We start from the raw sequence: 24619 nt of genomic DNA, 5'->3' as shown, positions 1-24619 counted from the left end.
TTTTTGATATGCTCTGACCCAGTCTTCTGCGATTACAATTTCGTCTTTGTCAAACTAGTTTAAATTCACTGCCTTTCCCATCTGAAGAACAAGAGTAACACTGATTAACTGAGCTCAGTGTCAGGTGTTTTTATACCGAGATCATAATTATGGATGATCCCATGGGCAGTGACCATTTTCCAGTTATTTTTAATCTCCTCACAACACAACCATCGTTAGCCCAACCCCGCAGGAAAACGAAACTCACTGAAATCTCACGAAATTAGGTGGCAGGACCTGCCAGAGTGAACTGTAGACTATCGGGTACCTGGTCTGCCTCCACCGGGCGTAAGTGGAGCAACGTTGGGCCTCAGCAGAGGTCCAGCGGCTAAATGGCCAGATGAACAATGGTACAAAACACCACACTTCCATAATCCACACACTTTTAAATCCCTGGTCTTCCCAGTGAACTGGTACACCCACAATAAAAGTAACGCGGAGATGGGGGGAACCCGTGGTACCGTTATACACTGAAAACACTTACACTTACTTGGCCTTAGTGTTCTGATGTGTTATTCATCACTCCGTGAACTTCGATTTTAAATATGTGTTTTAAGTGTATTTTATCTCCAGAAAAGTGTTTTCAACTGAAGAGTAACATCAGTGAATTCCTTTGGTGAGATACTTTTGGTGCTTTACTTTATTTATCACCAGATATTTACGTTAGTATCTATTTCCTTTGTTGTGAAACTGCGTACAATAAAGATTTTCTCTCTCTCTCTCTGCACTGGTCACCATGTGGCACAACAAGGAAATAGAGAGGCACCGATATAACGCAGGCGCCACGTACCTGTCTGGCTCTTGACTGGGGAAGTGTTCAGTGAATGTAACTTTGGACATTGATCGTGTCCCAAGTAATTCCTATGAAACTGAGTGAAATTCCAACTGGAAACAATGACTTTTGTTTCTCTCCCACCCTCCTCTACCATAAACTGACCACGGAGAGAAGCTACTTCCGTTCCGATGAGTTTTCCAACAAAATAACGCTACCACCGTCTTCACCGATATAAAATACCCAACAGGAAATTAACCCCGTTCTTCTAGGACATTTCCAGATCTGGCTGTTCCACCCCCCCCCCAAGTGACTGAGGACAGCGCCCAAAACCCTTATAGTGCTGTGCACCAGCAAATCATCGCACGGACTTGCGTGACACCTCTTTCTACTAAGACTCTCATCCCTTTCAAGAAGGGAGAGCTATCTACCCAATAATCCGGATACTTGTTAATCCGAAATGTACAAGCCAACCCAGGACCAACCACAGGAAGGCTCCAGCTGCAGCCTGAGATCCTTCATCTGGATTCCGACAATGAGCGAACACCCATAGATTGTCAGGGAGATCTCGAGGATCCGAGGCCGAAAAGACCTTGGATCCTCTTGCCAAAAAGAAAAATCAAAATCAAGCTGGTCAAAGGTCTGACCGGGAGACAAGAAGCCAGAGTGAGCTGAAGGAACCACAGGAAGCCACTGTCTCCCAGCAAACTGCCAAAGCACAAGTTACAAAGCCAAGAGAACCCCCCTTGCGAACCCCATCCTCCTGGATGGGGAGCCAATGGACCAGGCTTGCATCCTCCGAACAGCCGTAGAAGTCCTATTCAGAGAGAACAGCAATCGAATGTCAGCGGGCCTCATAGGGTCCTGTGCGCAACCGCCAAATAGGTGCTTTATGGACCAAACTAGAGTTCATTCTGTACAAACCACATCTGGAATCCGAGAAAGCCACAGCCAAACTAGAGGTCTACACCAAAGGGGGTCAAAGGTCGCGGAAATCGAATCTCGACTCGGGCATTAGGAGTTGCATTATGGCCTTTTGTTTCTTTCCCACCCACTTCTACCATAAACTGACCATGGAGAGGAGAAGCTATTTCCGTTCCACAGAAGCCGGTGCGCCGGCTTCTGTGGAAAGGAACAACTAACAAAAAAAAAAAAAAAAAAAAAGGGCAGCAAATAACATGCAACAGCGCACTCCTTTCTACGCAGATGCGCTGAGGATCCCACCGCAAGAGTTCATCTGTACAGCCGTAGAACCTCTATGAAGTTGGCTTAAAAACATGTGTGCTGTATTATAACACCGCCGATACAGCTGATACGTACCTGGTGCCCTTCTCTACGCCCTGGTTTACATTGTTTGTGCCGAATGCCCAGGTCCCGCACCCACCAGAGGTAGTGCAATACCGGTGGGTGCAAACACCTGAGTATTGACGTTTGCTAGGTTGGTAGACAGGAATTCGTGAAGAACGATGTTCCAGAAGAGGGGGCCTCTAGCACGAACCCCTGTGCGCAACCGCCGTAAATTGGTCGGGGGACCTGGTTGTATCACTAGAAATTGAAGGTGTCAGCTTCTAGTGATACAACCAGGGGGTAATTTATGCAGAGGTAATTTAATTAATATAATTTATTAATTAATTTATACAGAGGGTAATTTATGCCGTTAAAATCTGAGTTACACCAGTTATTTAAAATACAGTCTTCCCTCGATTTGTCCTGTTTCGCTATTCGTCGTCAGGTATTTCCTGCCAAAATTTTAGATTGCGCGGTGATTTTTCGCTACTTGCTCGATTTTTGTTTACGAAGTTTCAGAAATAGGAATGAAAAGCAGATTTTGAAAATTTATGTTTTTTCGATGATCGAAGATTTCATTGAAGAAGAAACACATTTCACCATAATAACGTAAAATCCCACAGAATTCCAGCTGTCGGTACTGCAAATGCAATAAGATCGAGTTTACTACCCATTTATAATTAAGACTTCACTAACAGAAAAGCCCAATAAAATAAACTGGAAAGTGGAAATTGTTTTTATTGTTTTATGGTCGTGACCTCCAGAAATGTGGTTTACAAATTTTGAGTATTCTTTCCAAAATATTGGATAGAAGATCTTAATCAAAAGAGAATGCTTCTTAATGCAGATATTATTCGCGCAAAGCTCTGCAAATTTTTAATCGCTTACAAGGAGAAGAAGCTGGTCCATCCAATGCAGACGTCTTTCAGGCTAGTAAGGGTTGGTTTGAAAATTTAAAAAAGCGTCAAAGTCCTCACAATCAAAAATTAACTGGCGAAGCAGCCAGTGCAGATATGGCAGCTGCTTCTTTGTATCCAAAAACTTTATAAAGGATTTTATTGCGACTGAGGGCTATGAAGCAAGTCAAGTGCTTAATGCTGATGAGACCTGCTTATTTTGGAAGTGCATACCAAGCCGAACTTTCATTGCAGAAGAAGAGAAAACCGTTCCAGCTTTCAAAGCTGCAAAAGATAGGTTAATACTTTTGTTATGTGGCAATGCGGAGGATGACTTTAAGTGTAAACCGCTTCTAATTTATACATCAGAAAATCCTTGCTTTTAAGGAATATCAAAAAACACCTTACCAGTTTATTGGAAATCGAACAAAAAAGCCTGGATAACAGCTAAAATCTTCGAGGATTGGTTTTTAAATTGCTTTTGCATTGAAACAAAAAAATATTGCCTGAAAAGAACATATCATTCAAAATCTTGTTCATCCTTGACAATGCGCCCAGTCATTCTGGACGTTTGTCTGATCTGCACCCAAATGTGAAAGTTACCTTTCTTCCAGCGAATACAGGTTCATTAATTCAGCCGATGGACCAGCGTGCTATAGCTTCCTTTAAACTTTATTACCTGCGAAGATATTTTTTACAGTTGGTAAAAGATACTGGTGGAATAGGCAGTCTTTCAATTTGAGATTATTGGCGGAACTATAACATTCTTGATGCTGTAAAAAATATTGAATTCGCGTGGGGTGAAGTTAAGAATTCAACAATGAATGCAGTGTGGAAAAAGCTGTGGCCACAAAGCTGCACTAAAGAAGCCACGATCGAAATGCCGGAGGTAGTTGAGATTGAGAGAATTGGCAAAATGGTTAGTGGAGAGGGATTTGAAGAACTGGAACCAGCAGATGTCACAGAATTCCTTGAATCTCATAGAGAACAATTATAGTGAACAATATTTTTTTGCAATGTGAAGAAGAAGAAGATGAAAAAAAAAAAAAATGATAAAAACGAAAAAGATGCTCACAAACATTTGACTCCGAAGCTGAGTTTTGAAGACTTGCAAATCCACTTAGCCAAGAAGCTCTGGATATGGGTCCTAATTTGGAGGGGAGTTTAAATTTTCGCAGAACTTTATCATTGGCTTTAGTTTCTTATGAAGAAATATATAGAGAAAAACGGCATGCTTCTAAGTAAACAAATTTAACTAATTTTTTTCAAAAAAGTGCCGAATACTGTTGCAAATTTATCACAGGAAAACAGCGACGAAGAAGCAATGATGTTAGATTAAAAATCTTGAGGTAAGTATTAGCAAGGTTAATTTTCTGGACATGTTTCTATTTTTTTCTTACAGAATGAAGACAATTGTTTCAATTTAATTTTTTTTTTTTTTTTTTTTTGTGTACAGATATGGGACCTTCATTATGTCACATAAACTACGTTTCTCATTGCTTGGAATATTGACTGCGCGGTGTTTTCCTTGAACGTAACCCCCGCACAAATCGAGGGATGACTATATATTTTTATGAATATGTTTTTATTTATTATTTAGCATTTTTATTTTATTTTATTTATTTTTTATTTATTTAGCATAGTGTATGTTGGAATGTAGTATATTTCAGACTCTGTTTTTAATAAATAATAATGCCTTTTATAAATAACTGTGTTTAAGCCATGATTGAGAATGCTCTTAAACAATTGCTTTTTGAACAATCATCATAAATTATTTGCTTTTGTGCTGTTATCCCTATCTTGAACTGAAATCCATATGATTTAATTTTCTTATTTTCACTGTAGATATTCAGAGCGAAGGCAGCAGAAATGAACTGATATCGATGTCTAGTAGCAGTTCCATGCTTTACCAGTCAGTAATGAATTACCGTCACGAAGCAGCACAATCCTTAGGAAATCAAGTTGTGGCTTATCACTTCTGCCAGGCTGATAACAACATCACCTGTCTTGTACCAGAATTCGTCCATAGTATCGCAGCACAGTTGTGTGAAGCACCGCAGCTGGATGCTTACAGGGACATCATTATAAGGGATTCAAGGTGGATATTATTTTAGAATTGACGGTTAAATTCCGTTACTCAATGTGCATGCATATATTTGTTTTACTCTACAGGAACATCATTAACCTCGATACAGGTAAATTTGCATGCTGTTAGCATGCAAATTTACTTGTTGTAGATGTAGACATGTATAGTACCTTATGAAAGGCGGCTCGCAAATGCTAGTTCAACTTCGCCGTGGTACACTGTGATAATACAGAAACTGGAGAAAGGCCAGAAATGCGTGTAGTGCTGTGTTTCTGCCTCGTATGTGTTTGTTATGTTGTTTAGTTGTTTCTGGCCACTTTTCTACCAGGAAGCAACACGCACCAGGTATACGCCACAAGAAGAAGTAGACGACAGGAGGTCACAACTGAGTGTAAATACAGCAAACCTTGAATATCACATACTGAATGTCTAAACCTCTTGGGGAAACAACTCTGGGATATTTTCTTATTCCCAAAAGTTCGTGGTCCTGAAACATAATAGTGAAATACGGGCACTAAATTTCACACAAAAAGGCCTTTGCCCCTACAGCGGTCAATTCACTATGCAAGAGCTATCTCTCTCTTTCTAAGGCAGGTGCTGTTGGACCAAATGGCATCCATTAAGGAATGATTAAACACCTTCCATCAAAATCTATGGATTACTTGTTCCTTCTATATAACAGAATCTTTATTGAAGAGCAGTTTCCGGATTACTGGCGCATGACAACCGTTCTTGCCTTTGCGAAGCCAGAAAAAGATCCTAAAATTCCCACTAATCATCGTCCTATTGCTCTGACTAGCTGCCTCTACAAAATCCTGGAGATATTGGTTAATTTTCGTTTAATATGGTATTTAGAATCAAACTACCTTCTCTCCAATATCCTGTCCGACTTCCGAAGGAACAGATCCACTCTGGACAATCTTATTAGACTGGAAGCCAGAATATTCTCCGCGCTCTCTCTCTCTCTCTCTCTCTCTCTCTCTCTCTCTCTCTCTCTCTCTCTCTCTCTCTCTCTCTCTCTCTCTCTCTCTCTTCTACACCTTAGGGTGCGAACCAATGCACCCTATTACTCATTTGTACGATCCAGACTAGATTACGTGTCCCTGATATACAATTCAGCCAGGGACAGTGTACTTCGATGGCTGGATCCTGTCCATCATCAGGCTCTCCCTATCGCTATTGAGCATATCGAACATGTCCTGTAAAGCTGGTTTGGCTGACAATGCAACCAAATTAACAATTCCCAATAATAATCGTGCCTACAAGTCCCCTATACAGACTACAGACAAATAATACTCCAAAATATACACTCCCAACGGCAGTATTCATGCAATAGAAAGACTAGAAAAAATAGTATCATATAAAGGCCGTAATTGAACCATGGCAATCTATTCTGTGCAGGAATCGTACCGAGGAAGTTGTTCTTGCCCGGGCCATCATAGGACACAGTCATCTATCCTATAATATCTGAGGCAATTGCAGCCCGTATCACCATTGGCATAAAGATAACATTAGTCTCATTGTATCTGTCACCAAACCGTGCTTACACCCTTGCTGACTTAGATGACTTAGTAAGACAAATACCCGTTCCTTTCTGTACTCTGGTGACTGAAATGGCCATAACCTCCTACGGGATTCCCAACAGCTTGACTGGAGAGGACAAATAATTGAGAAATTCTTAAATAAGTACAATCTAACTATTTTAAACACCAGTGATCACACATATGTGCATATACCATCTGGTTCCAGCTCTGCCAATATTGTTGGAGAACATATCAGTATGTTCTCCAACAATATTTCCTCTCATAGACTGGGCAGTTAATGACAACCCACTTGATTGTGACCAGTTTCCGATCATCTGTAATTTCTGTACAAGTTCTCCTCCTCAGAGTAGCATTAGAAAAATTTGGAAATTTTACAAGGCTAACTGGACTAAATATCAAGAAATAGCTCATTTAGATCCCACTATCATTGCAACTGATAAGATTGATTCTGCAGTAAGCTATATTACACAACAAATAATGACAGTAGCTGAATCTGCAATCCAGAAATCATAATTTAAAATCCGACTCCATACAAAAATGTGGTAGAATGAAGCATATAGCATTGCTAAAAGAGAAAGGAATAAATATGCGACTTTTTGTCGTATATTTATTCCTTTTGGCATATTTATTTGTCGCATAAATATTCTCAAAATATGCGACTTTTTGAGAGACAATAATTACAAGGCACCGTTAATAAAATAGTCTCTTTGTCCAAAAACAATGGCTACAGAATTTCTAAATCGAAAACAATTCCAGTACACTTCTGTCGTAAACGTATATTGCATCCTGATCCAGACCTTCAGGATGCAATATACACTTCTGTCGTAAACGTATATTGCATCCTGATCCAGACCTTCAGTTAGACTCTCATTGTATTACATTTCAGCCAAGTACTCGTTTTCTTGGTATAAGCCCATGAACCGCCACTAGACTTTCGACGACAAATTCTTCTCCTAAATTATGCCGCTAAAAACAGCAGCTGTCCACATCATCCGACATGGCAATATCTCTTTAGACCATAATGGGAAAACCTCTATCGAACTAAATCACGTCCAACAAACCATCTGGCATTAGGATTCAGGCTCTAAACACTAGCTGGGGACTCAACATGAATAATATACTGCAGAATACTAGCATGGAAATCCAGTAATGACAAATACCCACAATACACGTTGACAGATATTTTCAGAAATGGGGGAAGAATAATCTTCAGATATTAACATTAGACAATTGCATCTGGCCCACTCCACTCAGTTTAGAAGTTATGTACAGATGGCTCCAAGACTGCCAATAAAGGTGGTACAGCCGTAGTCTTGCCAGATGCTATCATCGCCAATCAGTTTCCCTCAGAATGTAGTACTTATATCGCAGAATTATATGGTATCCCATTAGCCTTTGAGAACATAAAAGAAGTCTCATATAATCAATCCATTATATATATACCGATTCGTTAAGTGCTGTGAAATGTATACAATGTAAACGCTCCAGCAATCATCATCTGATACAGAAAATCTGGTTTCAGTTAATGGAAATTCATACACATGGCCACCGCATAATTTTTTGTTAGATTCCTGGACACTCAGGAATCCCAGGGAATAAATAGGCAGATTTAGCTGCTAAAAGTGCTTCAAATCCGATCTCACCCAATTTCAGAACACCATATGTTGACTTTAAATCCATTATACAACAGACCTCTAAAGAACAGTAGAAACGTATATGGGAAAAAGAAACAAATAATAAACTTCTTGAAATAAATAGAGACCCCAAACAGTGGCAGTCCAGTCTAAGAGGAAATAGAAAAGAAGAGACTGTACTAGCACGGCTGCGCATTGGTCATACATACTTCACTCTCAGTTGCCTATTAAGAAAGGAAGATGTCCCATAATGCATTTGCTGTTCATGCCAATCACTGTAAAGCATATCGTCATAGAATGCCCCCTATACCTAAAAGAACGAAAAACTGCTTTCTCGTCACATTTCAAAAATTGCAATCAATTAACACTACATGATGTTCCAGGAGATCGTCAGGATATGGATGATGTTTTTGTTTTTCTAAAATCGATTGATAAATATCACCTTGTCTAAACTTTTATATCAGAATCAAAACAAACAAGAAAAATATACTAGCCAGAAATATGTGCATTTTAGCCATTATTGCTGATGCACCAAGAAACCCAACAACAACAACATTAACAAAAGTTGAGAAACATTTAAAAGACATTCTACTGTAAGTAGAATGTCTTTTAAATTCAGCAGGAAACAAGCACTCTCTCAAAGTGAACTGCAACCACGATCTTAATTTCCAATTCACGGTCATTATGGAGGGAATAAAGGCATAGGTTTCCCTGCCTTTGTCAGGGTCATTCCATCTAGTTTGCCAAACATTCATTAACTCATCATGTATCCTCCGCCTGTAGACCAAAAGCGGGCATCCCAGAAGTGGCGCACCACCCCGCGGGCATGACCGAATACCTAAAATCTCTGTGGGGATGACTCTTTTAAGACAGTACCTCAAGCCCGCTCAGATTACTAACAAATCTGTATGCGTTTTCCCAGATATTGCATTTAGAGCATCAGTAGAGACAGTACGGCAGGCCTTGGTGATACCTAGCAGAGTAAATCTTTGGGCAGACATTAAATGCTTTTTAGTTAGAACATTTCTAATTTTATGATACCAAGCTACAGCAGCATATGTGATAATGGGGGCAAATACATACTCACATAATGGCGACAAATACACACTCATATAACACATTTAATGATAATTATTTGATTCCGCATTTAACCTTATTACTTTTCGGAGTATGGCATAAAGGAGTTTAATTTTTTGTTTTAAATATACTGTATATGTTTTGTGAAAAACAAGTGCTTTTCCTGATATACACCAAGTTACCTGACGGCACACACATTCCACCACCACGTACAATAGGAGGCTTCATCCTGCTTAGCCTTCCCTTCAGCAACATTATGACCAGCGAGTCATTATGCAAATCGAGAGAGAGAGAGAGAGAGAGAATCTTTATTACCCTTCACGGCCATAAAGCCAGGGGCTTACAGTTTCCCATACTTGGGAAAACTGAACAATTATTTACAAAAAGGTAATTTTACAAAGAAAACATATTATAATACAAAGGGGAGAACTCCTTACGAGAGTTAAATCTGATTGAGCTGGCTTAACATCGAGATAAGAGCACCAGCTCAATCAGACAGGAACAGATGCAAGGTATACGTCAGTCATTGCTGATTAGTCCTACTCGTCATAATTTTTTTCCGGTAAGTCCGGTCAGCAGCGAATTTGTTCAGGTCGGCGTCCAGTGCCTGGGTTTGCTTGAGCATCTGCTGAGGAAGGAACCTGTCCGAGAGATGGAGTCGTGCTGAATGCGAGTAGAACTCGGGATTGGCCCTAAGGGCAGCAGGGGGGGGGATCCTCCAGCCACAGGTATCCCAGAATGAAGGTGTTGCCATTATGCCTGTTATCATCTTGACTGTTGCTAGGAGGTGTTGGTCGTCGACTAAGGTGGGAAGCCGTGGAATTCCGAGAGAGTTGGCAAGTTGGGTGGTACGAATCAGAGCTGGAAGGTTGTGCTTCCTGTTGGCCCACTTTAGGAGCCAGAATTCTGTGGCAAAGAGTGGTTTCTTTATTGACGGTGCCGTTGACGCCCAAATTTCAGCAGCATAGAGTAAAGGTGGAAAGATAACTGTTCTTATGTACCTCACGGTTATCTTTTTATCTGTGATATGAAGGAGATGTTGTTTTGCTATCCACTGGAGTCTTGAAGCACGTGTGAGGAGCATATCCATGTGGGCGTTGAATCGAAGTTTTGGGTCGAATACAACGCCCAGATCACGATGGCTGGACACAATTGGGATGAGGGTGTTGCCGACCGAAGGCTGGAGAGAAGAAGGATTTTGCTTCAATGAATACACCATGAATTCGGACTTAGCAGGATTGATCTTGAGCCCAAACTGGCAGAGGTAAGATGTGACTGTGGTGAGAGTGTTGTTAATTTCCACTTTTACCAGATCTAGGTCTTGACCGGAAATGATGGGAGTGAGTCGAATCAGCTGCATGTGAAATAAGGCGCGTGCGCGGGTCGGAACATGGTATAAAAAACACATGATACTGAGCTCCGTTAATTAGTGTTATTCTTGTTCTTCAGATGGGAACGGCAGCGGAATTAAGCGAGTTTGACAAAGGCCAAATTGTAATGGCCAACGACTGGGCCAGTGCATATCCGAAACGGCACGGCTGGTGGGATGCTCATGGTCAGCCGTGGTTAGTACCTACCGAAAGTGTTGGACGACCACAGCTCATCGATGCTCGAGTTGAGCAAAGGCGCTCCCTGATGGTACGTGGTAACAGAATGGCGACTGTGGTGCAAATCGCCGGTAATTGGAATGCTGATGATGGGAGTAATGTGTCACAACACACAGTACATCAAACTCTGCTGAAACTGGGACTGCGTAGCCGCAGGCCGCTCCGAGTGCCCTTGCTAACCACGGTTCACTGGCGACAGCGCCTACAATGGGCATGCGAGCATCGAAACTGGACCTTGAGTGATTGGAAGAAGGTCCTCTGGTCTGATGAATCACGTTTCCTGTTGCACCATGTGGACGGCTGAGTACGTCTGTGTAAGTGAAGACGCCTGGATGCATCGTGGGAAGAAAACAAGCCGGCGATGGTGGTGTCACGCTTTGGGCGATGTTCTGCTAGGATACCTTGGTCGAGTCATGACCCTTTCATGGCAACAGTCTTCCCCTCTCTGGCGGTGCTGTCTTTCAGCAGGATAAAGTGCCATGCCACACCGCCCGAATTGTTCGAGACTGATTCGCGGAACATGAAGAAGACTTCCAGGTATTGCCCTGGCCTCCAAATACCCCAGACATCAATCCCATCTATAGCTTGTGTTGGAACAGCAACTCCGATCTGCGGCGTCTCGAACACACACCTTACAGGAGTTAAAGGATCTGCTGGTTAGGTGTTGGTACCAGATACCACACGACACATTTAGAAATCTTGTAGCATCCATGCCTCGCCGGATACGAGCTGTTCTGGCTGCAAGTGGAGGACCAACATTAGGTATGTGTTCATAATGTTTTGGCTCATCGGTGTAAGTCTCCGAGACAAAGGGGAGTTCTCACCCTGCAAAGGATGCTACCCCACCACAGGTAATCAAACGTATCCGTAAAGCCCACAAACAAGCCAAGGACATATGATCTTGGTTCTTCTTGTTCAATAGTAATAAGTTTACGAATAGCATCTTCTGTCGAGAGGCCTTTCATAATCTATATTGTTTACTTGAAGAAAGATTTAAAATTTCATTAATCGGATACCTGAAAATTATTAGCCTCTCAAATATTTTAACCAAGACTGGAAGTAAAGTAATTTGGCGATATGACGTTGGCTCGTTCAAACTTCTTGGAGTTTTTCAAGATCACTCTTAGGACCGCGATTTTCCACAATTTTGGCAAAACTCCTTCTAGTAGACATGTCGGGAACATAGAATAAAAATATTGTACATGTGTGTCTCAGTAAAGCCAATCCTCGGCGCCTTCCCGCCCCTTACCCTATTAACAGCAGTATCGAATTCAGCTCGAGTAAACGGGGACTCTCTCTCATTAGAGACATATTCCTAGTTTTCTACCTCAATGGATCTCTACAAGTCAGTATTCATCTCTTTATTGTCTTTTAAAAATAATTCTGACAAGACCTGTCGGACCGACTGAGCCTAGGTCCCTTTATCCTCCTGGTTCCTATCCAGTACAGAATACAAAATTTTATCTAATACTGATTTCTCAGTGATAACCTTGCAGACCCGGCCTCAGGGGTCTGCATTTCGAACCCGTTCAACAAATGATTGCCATGCAGGGGATTTATATTATTTGATATTTGATGAGTTTAACTTCTTAACTCTATAGCTTTGCTTTAATTCCATGATTAAAGCTGAATTAGTCTGAATTAGCGCCGCCGCGTAGAAGGCGCCTAGGGTTGTGATAAGGTGTGCACATGCGGCCCAGGTCGTGCAGAACTGCGTGATCCTTGTGGCCGTGATGTTCTGATTTTTGATGTTACCAGGATTTATTTATATATTTATTTTTATATATTTATATTGGTATAAATATCTCCTGGCCCATCACGTGCCTTAGACGCTAATGCGCCAATAAAATCATAATTAATCAATCGATACCACCCACAGCTCAATCAGCCTCAGTTACGTCAGGTAAAATGGAAAATTCAGTTTGTCAGAAAGAAATATGATACCACAGCTAGGGACATTTCAGAGAATAATTATTATGATGAACTCATTCTAGATCTTCATGCGGATGACGACATGGACATACGTCCATTCTTCCTAAAAGAGGACAAAATAAAAATTCACCATTACAAGCAGAGCACCACTAAGAAACAGATTCCAGTTCTAATTTTCAACTTAAACAATTAACAACATAGTCAACATGGAATTGTAGAGGCTTTCGCAGCATTGTGGGTGACATCAATGAGCTAATCAAACGTTATCATCTGGTTGGGTTGGTGTCTGCCTGCAAGAAAAATCGAATGCCTCAAGTATCTTCTTCAGTTAAATACTATAAACTATTTCAGCAGGACAGGTCCCTTACAATTGTGCTCATAGACTCAAAGTTCCTTTTAAGCGAATTGCTCTGCGAATCTCCTTAGAAGCTGTCTCGGCATGCATAACTGCCGCCGTAGCCTAGTGGTCAGGCGCGCGGGTGCATAAGTACACGTGCCGTGAGTAACCGGGGTTCAAGCCCGTGACTGCCGAATGCGGTGCTGTTTCTTGTATTCTGTGTATCTTGTAAACTCCTCTGACCGTTTGGTCGTCCCGGAGTATAAACAGAAAATTTATTTATTTTACTACTTTAATGATTGGCATTTCTAAAACGCTCGTTTCAATATATCTTCCACCTGATCAGCCATGTACAATTCATGAAATGGAACACTTTGTTTTGCAATTACTGTCATCAGTATGCTTATTAGGAGACTTCAATGGGCATCATCCATTAAGGGGCTCCCCCGTCTGAGATGGACGGGGAGATCTCACTGAGAGATCTCATCTCTACTAGACAGACATATTCTAACACTATTAAATACTGGCTTACCAAATGATATCCATTTTTCTACTGGGTCAACCTCTGCAATAGATCTGCCAATCTGCTCGCCTATCCTTTTCTAAACTGTCGAGTGGGTAGTGCTAAAGCAGACTGGAAACAATATATCAACCATGTTTCTTTTAATGTTCACATCATTGAGTCTTTCCCTACTTATACTGTCACCGAGCATATCGCAATGCAGATACTATCCCCTTCGATGTGACACCTATATCAGGTGAGCGGACCTTCCAGCGATGCTTCTGGTCTTCCAGATTACCATCACTGGGATCCAACGCCCACAGTCCAGGTTCGAGGCTAACATCAGTGGATACCGGCGCGTTTCCGTGTGCTGCAATCCATAGAAATTCGGAAAGGGGGGGGATCCTGGTGTTTGAGTCGCCCAGCTTCAACACACAACTTTGTTCCCTACTTCGACAAGACGGATGGGATCAATCGGCTAGTGGGTTCACTTCCGAGGGTGAACCGTATCAATGCTATGCCCGTACCCTCATGGTCTGAGGGATAGGATTTAGTCTAGCATCCCACTCCCGAGCTTATTTATTGCTTTCCATGTAGTAGACATCCATTTGCGTTCCGTGGTAGGTGGGCAGCCAGGGCACTGAATCATAATAAAAATCTGTGAATCCTGACAAACTAATTTCTTCTGGGGCCACAATCGGTCCCCAACTGAAAATAAAACGACGAAATGGAATAATCCAATGTAGCTAAGAGGGCTCGAACTAAGAGGGCTTGGAATAGGACCATCAGGTCCTATTCCAAGGTTTTTAATCATTAAATTCAATAACTGAGAAACCTATTGATAAAATGTCTCCCTTCTTTAAGAAAGGTGTATAGGGGTTAGCAGGTTCCTTAAATCAGTTTCGTTCTGGGAAACTCTTAATTGAGGCCAAAAACGACAGACACTCAGCGCAGTTACTCCGAGCCACTTCGATAGGAGGAATACCAATTAACGTGTCATCTCACTGAACACAACACTTCAAAAGGTATCATCTCAGAGTGGAACCGACTTATGGTTACTGAGGATAAAATCTGCACTCAGCTAAAGCCCCAATGGGCAGTAGCAGTTAAAGTAATTTCCATGCGTAAGGATGGAAAGTTAGAACTTACTAGAAACATCATCCTTATGTTTAACTCTCCAACGTCTCCCAATGAGATGAAAGCTGAGAATAGCAATTGCAATTGCAATATAGGGACATACATTCCAAACGCACTGCGATGTTTTAAATGCCAACATATTGTAATTTACAGATGGAGTGTCATGGAGCAGTTTTTTGTCCTAGTTACGATGCAAAAGATCTCGAAATCACTGCATGTACCACCAGCAAACCCACTTGCGCCAACTATGAAAGTGAGAACCTTGCATACTCCACGACATAGCAGCAATGGAAAGAATAAAAAGATACAAAGGCTCAAGGCACAGCCGAACATATCCTATCAGGATGCGAGGAAAACAGTCAAGCCTGCATATGTGCAGAAAGTTGCAGGTAAATATTCCAATGCGAAGAAGATCGATATGTCTATTCCACCAAAAGAGTCATTCACACCAATTGCGCACTATTTGTTGAGCTCTCAAATACCCATGCAAAAAATCCAGTCAGCTGCCACTCCAATATTGATACCTTCTAGTGCTCCCCACCACCGAAACCAAGTGGAAAAGAAAAACCACAAAATCCTGAAATGCTACCGACAACACAAGAGAAAATGGATGTCGAAGAAAACGAGGCACCAGACGACCCAGTCCTGGAATTCTGTGCCGAAGAAGATGGAATGGATACCGGCCAACGCCCATTCTTTCCAAAGAAAGACGAATTCAGCACTGAGAAAACAAAGCCCTCAGCCCGTCGGAAACCGTCAGACCGACTACCAAAATCTAAATAATGAAAACACTAATATTCTTAAAGTGGAATCGCTGTGGATTTCGTCGATATTGTGAATACAAGTCAACATGCTTTTGCTTACAGGAGACCTATTTAAAGGCAAATGAGGACCCTCACTTGTGCAACTGTACAATTATTAGAAGAGAAAGAGCTGGGAATGTCCCTCCTCATGGAGGAGCCGCCATCCCTGTGGAAAACCACACCGCCCTTCAAGCAACACAACTTGCCATCAACTCAGAAGCTGTAGCAGTCCAGCTCACAGTAGGGTTCCTCTTACCTGTGTTCCATTTATGTGCCACCTGGGAACGACATCTCCCAAGACAGAACTTGATGATCTGATTAGGTAATTGCCATCCCCTTTTTTGTTACTAGGGCATTTTAATGGACACAATACTCTGTGGGGTGGTGCTGACACCAACGGAAGAGGCCAAACTATAGGTTGAAAACAATGACGCGGCCCTGCTAAATGTGGGACTTAACACCTTTTTCCACATGCCTACCCGAGTTTGGGAAATACATGTCAATCAAATCTCTAAGTAAATTCAGAAGCCTCCTTTGTCTGCTGGCTATGCCTTTTTCAATTTATTATATAAGAAAATAGCAGAAGAAAGTCATATCCCCAATTGTTATGCAGAACCTCCATGCTCTGCAAATCTTTTAAAATGGTAACAATTATCAAATTGGATGACTGGGAGGAGAGATTCTAATAACTTACGATTACCAACAGGATAACACAGTAGTATGGCATGTTCACATGTGTGACTAAATTGCTTAGAGAAAAATAAATACAGTAGTTAACAATATCTAAGAAACTGAAACATAGCCTTGTTAATTAATTGTTATAGGTATCAAGATTTGCTGAGTTTGCCATCGTGCATTGCTGATGCAAGAACCGCTTTCACCCGAGGCGTTCTCGAACCTTTACACTCGCTACGTTGGAAAACTGGAAAGATTCCGTGTAACGCATGTGTGATTGTAATCGATGGAATAAACGAGGCAGCATTTCATCGTCCAGATTATGGGGATACCGTTTCTTCTTTCCTGGCGCGTTATATCCTTAGCTTTCCTAGCTGGATGAAGGTAAGATGTTAAAATTTCTTTATTTTCGATACAGTAATTTAATTTTGTGGGCCGATATTACCGACTAGTCCAGTTCTAATTCTTCTTCAGCTTATGTAAGAAAATTATAAACAACATACGTGTATAGCTCCATTTAAAAATTCGTGTTAACAAAACATCGACATATTTCAGAAATGTTTTACTTGCATTAAATTTCATTCATATTTCGATGAACTACCTGCACGACCTGGATAAAAATAACAAAAATCGGACTTTGGGAAGCAAGTTTCAGAAAGGAAAAAATCTTTCTTTTTTCCTTTAAATTAACATACTAATTTAAATTATAATATATCTAAATTACCACTCTTATACCACGTGGAGTATTAATATATTTTATTTAGGAGTTATCTAAATTAATATACATTGAGTAACGTTTCAGGTACCTTGCCAATACCCATCGTCCAGACCTTGCTGTTGGGAGACAAAAACAGTAAGGTCTGGATGATGGGTATCGGCAAGATACCTGAAATATTACTCAATGTATATTAGTTTAGGTAACTCCTAAATAAAATATATTAAAACTCCACGTGGTATAAGAGTGGTAATTTAGATATATTATAATTTAAATGGTTAGAAACCACGTAACGTCGTTCCCTAACCATATTAACCTACTAACTTATAGCATAAAGCTTCATGAACCATACTCACCTTAGATAATCTGCTATGTTACGTGGAGTAGGATGGAAGAATAATTTTGAGGCTTAAGGTAGTTTAAAATAATTTAGAATAAGTTAAAATTGTGATGTTTGTATGAACACGGAATTAGAATACGGAATTAAAATATGCTCAAGGAAGTAGAAGTGCACAACTTCGTCCCTGGCTGTCATTGAAGAATTAATTTAAACTTTAAAAATTTTTTGGCTTCACCTTTACCCGGTGAAGTAAAAAGTCATGAACGACCGACTTCCTTGAGCATATTTTAATTCCGTGTTCATACAAACATCACAATTTTAACTTATTCTAAATTATTTTAAACTACCTTAAGCCTCAAAATTATTCTTCCATCCTACTCCACGTAACGTAGCAGATTATCTAAGGTGAGTACCGCTCATTAAGCTTTATGCTATTCAAAACTTTGAGTCAATTTCAAACGGTACATTAAGACATTCTATAACTTATCTAAGTGTCCTACTTACTTATATAACGCTTGGTCACTCTACTGGCACTGCACCTGCCTCCCCGTTGCGGGGCCGGTAACCAGGGAGAAGAAGCCCACTCTGCTATGCTGAAAGGAGCAAAGATGGATAGCAATATGTATCCGCCTTTAGAGCCATCGAGCTCAAGACTGCCTACAAATGACACCGAAAATGACTTCGCTCAACCCAAGAGGTTGAAAAGAAAGCCACAAGAGGAGGTACCACCATTCCTCATTCTGCACTCTCTCTCTCTCTCTCTCTCTCTCTCTCTCTCTCTCTCTCTCTCTCTCTCTCTCTCTCTCAGACCATCCTCTGAGTAAGTTATCATCATTCCTTGTTCAGAAATGTATTGAGTCTGCTGCAGGTTCACTGAAAACAGTAAGGCGACTCTAATCTAGGAATATTCTGGTAGAGACCATGAAATCCAAACATTCTGCAAAGTTATTAAAGCTGACTTCTTTCGGCGGAGAACCAATAAAATTTATTCCCCATGCCACCCTAAACTTCTCTAAGGGAGTAAATGCAGAATGGGACTTATTAAATGTACCAGAGGAGGAAATTGTTCAGGAGTTTCTTGAACAAAAGTCATTCAGGCAAGTAGAATCATGATTCGGAAAGATGGTATTCTTGTTCCCACAAGGAGCATAATACTCACTTTTAGATAAAAGCAGCAGCTCAGCAGTTATATGCAAATTACCGAATGGTGAGCACGATTATTACAGACTTTCGATTGGTTTCATACAGTGCTACAGACAACGAAATGGCCAGTAGACAACATCTTGATGACTTTACCCGGGGTCGAATAATTGGGAAACTCGAGGAAGGTCGAAGTGCGAGGAGTGTGGCCGCAGAGTTCGGTATCCCCCACAGCATCGTCTCACTTGCGTGGTCGGTCTTCAGAACGACAGGTACAGCTGTTCGAAGGACCAGTAGTGGTCGTCCACGAAAACAACGCATAATGATAACCGCTATATACTCCTACAGGCCAGGAGGAACCGAAACCAGACAGCGGCATCCATTGCAAACCAGCTGCACAGGAGAATAGGACGCAGGATATCGCGGTTTACTCTGGCCAAGCGACTCCACAAAGGTGGACTGTTTGACTGACGGCCAGTTCGCTGTGTCCCTTTAACACCTACCCATCGGAGACACCGTTTACAGTGGTGCATCAAAGACAAGGTCTGGACAGCAGCGCAATGCGGTAAGGTACTCTTTACTGATGAGAGTAGATTCAGTCTCACCAGCGATTCTGGAAGTCAGCTAATATGGCGAGAGGTTAGCACACGGTATCACTCCGCAAACGTCACTGAAAGGGATCCATTGACGGTCGAGGTGTTTTCGTCTGGGGTGGCGTTATCTTGGATGGACGTACACAACTCCACCTGGAAGGCAGTACTGTAACCTGTGCACGCTACTGTACTGAGGAAATCCTTCCCCATGTGCGTCTGTTCCGAGGTGCCATTGGCCCTCGAGTTCGTGTCAATGGTTGATAACGACACACCCCATCGCACTGTTGATATGCTTTTGGAAAGTGAGGACATTGTTCGTATGGATTAGCCTGCCCGTTCCACGTTCTCAATCCCATCGAACGCATATGGGACGCTATGGGGAGACGCCTAGCGGCAAATCCACACCCACCAGAAAATATTCACAGCTGAAGATGGCGCTGACAGAGGAATGGACGATGTTACCGAAAGAACTTATCAATAACATTGTTCTAAGTACGGAGGCGGTGCAAAACCTGTATCGAAATTAGGGGTGGCCATATTTCCTACTGAAGTCCACCTCTTCACTTTGTTCCAGCTTTGGCAGTGATACATCTGTATCTTGGCAGCCAGTGCTATGTTGTCATTTTTGAATCAAGTCCTCCTGTACCGTTTTGTTTCCGTTGTTGTGTCGGTGTTGTTTCCTTCATCATTTCTGTACCTTCCGATGTACTTTGGATATGCTTTTCCCATATCCAGGTCAATCCTATGAGAAGCTACAGATGAAAACCTGACTGGTTTTTAAGTTTTGCACACCAGTGTGTTACATGTCCAGACAATAGATCACATGACATATTAAGATTAAAGTCAGAATATGAATATTTGTAGCACAAGGAACCACAAAACAAAGCACATGGCACAATGAGCAATATAACATTAAATAAGACCTAACGTGACACAAGGAGCCACTGATCTTATGATGTCGACAAAAAGACAAAGGCAAATAACAGTATGGTCACAATTAGGGCTTGCAAACCGGTTTTATAAACCGGTTAAATTCGGTTTTCATATTGAGTTGTTAAAACCGAAACCGAGCTTCTAAAACCGGATTCCAATATAGTTTTTTGTTACGCACATTTTCTTTTGTTTGTTCGTTTGTCTGGATCGTTCAACTGCTTTATGTTTTTTATTTTATTTTATTTTAAGGTAACGGTATTCATTGACTCTAGACGAATATACGTCTATACAAAATAAAAGGTATATGAATATAAATGTGCATTCAAAAGACAATCCTTGGTCGTTAGGTCTTATTGAGATTAATGGTTCACTTGATAGCAGAAGAACTGAGCAAATTGTGAATGGACACTTCAAGGAATTTGGTTTGAACTTGGATGAGGATATTGTTGCCTGCACCACCGATGGAGCAGCAATGATGATTAAGTTTGGCAAGCAAATTACGCCTAATCATCAACAATGTATAGCCCGTTGTATACATCTGTCAGTTATAGATGTACTTTATGAAAAAGCAATCAATTATGGTGCCTCAGTCTTTGAGTCTCCCAAAGACAATGACGAAAATGAAAATAATGAAGAAAGTAGTGATGCTGAAGAAGTTGAAGAAAGACAGCAAGGCATGCTTTATCAAACCGACTTTACCGATGAGCTCATTTATTTCTTCAATCCAATGGCCAATATTGCAAAAACTATTAACAAAGTCAAAAAAATTTGCAAGCTTTTTCGAAAATCGCCTACTAAAAATGACATATTACAAAATTTTGTTAAAGCAAAATTTAATGGGGAATGAATATAAACTTATGTTAGATTGCAAGACTAGATGGGATAGCACATTCTATATGATTGAGAGATTTTTGAAATTGAATAATTGCATTCCAAATGCTCTATGTGCAGTACTGACAACTGAAGCTGTGTCTGACGATGACTGGAAAACACTTGAATTGCTACGTGAAACTTGGCGACCAGTTGAAATGGTTCTGAAGGCTATAACTCAGAAGATACAGACTTACTTAAAGCAGAATCTTCAATAGAATTTCTGCTTGCTAAGCTTGATACAGAAGAAAACCCATTTACTTTAAAGTTTCACCAAAGCCTTTTGCAGCGTTAAATGCAAGACGAAATTGCAAACTGTGGCTTTGCTGAGCTATCTACACAACACCAAAAAGTTTAGGAAAGAAGATTCAGATTCAAGAACTTTTGATTTTCCAAGTAAGCAAGTTTTGAAAAAGCATGCTGAAGAGATTTATCAGAGATTATTTGCAAAACATTCCGAAGGAGGCTTAGCGTTGAATGAAGAAACTGAAAATAAACGAACTGTTCTTTTAGAAGAAAACAAAGACTCGTCTAGTTCCGATGTTGGAGATACACTCATGCGATAGTATGATAGTGTAATAAAGAGATTAACTGAAGAGCCTTCAAAATATCCGAGTGAATTGGAAATCAGCAAAGAATTTAAAATTTTGGAGGCAACTAGCAGTAGAAGTGAAAAGCTGGAGAAAGTTTATAGAGCACTGCTGACCATTAAACCAACAAGTGTCCAATCTGAGAGAGTGTTTTCGATCACTGGTCTCTTTAACACAAAAATAAGGTCAAGTCTATCAGGAAAAATGCTTAATATACTGTGGATCATTTTCAGAAAAAAGCTGAGCAATAAATAGTATAGTAATTTCCCCAAGCTGTTTTTTTTCACATTATTTTTATTTATTATTATTATTATTATTATTATTATTATTATTATTATTATTATTAATATTATTATTTATTATTTTTGTTTACTATACAAGAAGATAGTTTTTATTCAAAGGATTTGAATACAATTTGTAATTTTGTATAATCTCAAGCTGGTTACTTTTTTTGGAACATTTTAATTTTTTAATTTTTTTTACTATAAGAGGTGATAGATTTTGTTTAAAAGATTTGATTACGATTTTTACAATCCACCCAAGATAAAATAAATACCTGTGTTATAAGCTTTTAATTATTTTACCTAAGTCTGAGAAAATCGGTTTTAAAACCGGTTTTAAGAGTAAACTTCGGTTAAACTCGGTTTTGAAATTTCTCGGTTTTATGCAAGCCCTAGTCACAATATTATCCTTTCTACAATGCAACACGATGAGCCTTAACTGCAAGGTGCACCAAGGGGCTTAATATTCTACGGTCTCTTTCATTATTTCGTGTGGTGGAGATTGATGTACCTACTTCTGCTCTACCGCTTCTTGTCCGTTCTAAACTAGATTACGGTTCTCAGGTTTATGATTCTTCTAGAAGCAGTCCACTCCATTGGTTAGATTTAATCTTTCATCAGACCATTCGATCTACCACTGGAGCATTTCGCACTTCTCTTGTCCAAAGCCTCTATGTTGAAGCAAACGGACCATTTCTGTCTCTTTGACGTTAGCAGTTGTCCATACAATGAACTTTTAATTTAAAACCCTACGTTCGAATCAGTTTTTGAACCAAGATTGGAAAATTTCAGCAACACCCGTTGGACTCCCAACGGATGTTGCTGAAATTCCTTCAGCCCTTGCATGTCTGTCCACCTTCCAACTTTTAATTTCTCCTACCACATGTGGCGGAAAGCTAACACATCACCAGTTGTCCACCAGCAACTCTTTGTATCACATAGAGCGCAATACTCTGTCTTCTTCTCAGTCTGTTCAGACGGCTCGATGTCAGAGTCATGTGTGGGATCAACTGTGATTCTTCATACAAAACGGTATGCAACAAATTTCCACAATATACACAATAATGATTTTGGGAATGCAGCTACTTCCGCTACGGTTGTGAAAGTTGAAAATACTGTGAAACCTATCTGTAGCACTGAAATTAAATGTATTCTGTTGGAAGAATCCGGGTCATCGCTACATAATTTATGTCAGGAGGATTAAGGAGTGTAGAGGTAATTAGGAGTGATCAGTTAATCATGGAGGTCGGCACATGTAAGAATGTTCAGTTGTTTGAATCGAAGGTACATTTAAAAAAATTTAGGCCTATCTGTGAATAAGCCTCTCAGACCACCGCTTCGCGTTATTATTTTTTATGTGAATCAAAATACTGAACAACACGGCTTAATGAAGGAATTATATGAGCGGAATTTAATTGGGTATGGCCTTGAAGAGGAGGAAGTTTTCTTAAGAATGGGGAGATCGTTTCTAAATAGTTTGTAGATATAATAATAATAATAATAATAATAGATATAATAATAGAAATTGGATACCGACTTTCAAATTTAGGGTTATAGATTTTCTAGAGCGGTTCTCCGAATATTTACTTGGTTTTCTGATTACTGTTGCTTCACGCTTTGTAATGATTTTTTCCCCTATCTTACTTCTTTCTTCTTCTACTCTCTTTTCTCTTTCCTGTTCTAGCTGTTATTTTTTCTTTTCTTTATTTGGTATTATCATTACGTAGATAGTTGATCACTGGCCACCGTGCCAGGGATGGTAACCAACTTGTGGCATATGTTTGATATTTGTACAGTATTGTAAACGGGTGGGCGGGATCGCCAGGAAAGCTGGATGGGATCGCCTAGTTTATTAAATAAAAAATACTGAACAGCTGCATGCAATAGAAATTGCCCTTGAGTACACTAAAAACAGCATTTGCCACAGGTATATAATATATAGTGATTCCACGAGCGTATTACGAGCCTCTTTTATCGACAAAACTCCTCTTCTTAAAGGTCATACTCAAGTAAATTCCGCCTCGTATAATTCCTCCATTAAGCCGTATTGTTCAGTATCTTGATTCGCATAAAAAGTAATAACATGAGGCGGTGGTCTGAGAGGCTTAGTCACGGATAGGCCTAAATTTTTTAAATGTACCTTGGATTCAAACAACGAATCAACATCCTTTCATGTACCAACATGAAACAACATTTGACATTCGACATTCAGCATTTGACGTTCGCTTCTGCTGGATCCCAAGCCACATTGTGATCGTGTGAATTAAGTTAGTTGATGCCGCTGCCAAATCAGCCACTTCCCTGGATAATCATTATCTGTCAGTTCCATATACAAACTATAGGCAAATAACAACGCGTTGTTATTTGCCTATTTGCCTCAACATCGCGTTGTATTCCCGGTGGAAAGTTACTTGGCATGGATAGGTCATAAACAAACTACACCAAATTAAGCAACGACAGTCTAGTCTATAATACAATAATGGGTAACACAATTTTAACCATTACTCATATTTTTACTCAATGCCTGTTCTTTACTAGTGCACGTCATTTATATTTTACAGATTTTATTAATCTGGCAGAACCGCTTACATCAGCCAGATTTTAAATAACAGAGACGATATATCCAACATTTTAACTTTTTACAGTCCGCCAATTTATATACGTTTATTTGAATTTATATTTTTATACTTTGAGTTACTTTTCCATCTTTTGACGTGGTAGCCTGTTTAGGTTATAAAATATATTTTTGATGTGTTTTTTTTTTTAACTTGGCGCATTATGGCCATAGTTACCAATGCGCCATAACACAGAAACTAAACCAACATAACC

The 24619-nt window shown here is 40.3% G+C and overlaps 1 protein-coding gene across 4 annotated transcripts in view; it reads left to right on the top strand.

Annotated features, from left to right (window-relative positions):
• The window catches only part of rols (zinc-RING finger and ankyrin repeat domain-containing protein rolling pebbles), a 428429-nt gene that overhangs the window by 237296 nt on the left and 166514 nt on the right, over positions 1-24619 (top strand). For all 4 annotated transcript variants that reach the window (XM_090369443.1, XM_090369444.1, XM_090369445.1 and 1 more), the window contains 2 exons: positions 4840-5092; positions 16478-16712. In XM_090369443.1, the coding sequence (XP_090225569.1) occupies positions 4840-5092; positions 16478-16712 (488 nt within the window). The remainder of the gene's footprint in view (positions 1-4839; positions 5093-16477; positions 16713-24619) is intronic.

Source organism: Mastigoproctus giganteus, chromosome 3 (assembly GCF_048544385.1).
Source record: "Mastigoproctus giganteus isolate SK-2022 chromosome 3, ASM4854438v1, whole genome shotgun sequence".
NCBI lineage: Eukaryota > Metazoa > Arthropoda > Arachnida > Uropygi > Thelyphonidae > Mastigoproctus > Mastigoproctus giganteus.
Note: the sequence above shows the minus strand (reverse complement) of the source record. Positions and strands in the feature narration are given on the sequence as shown.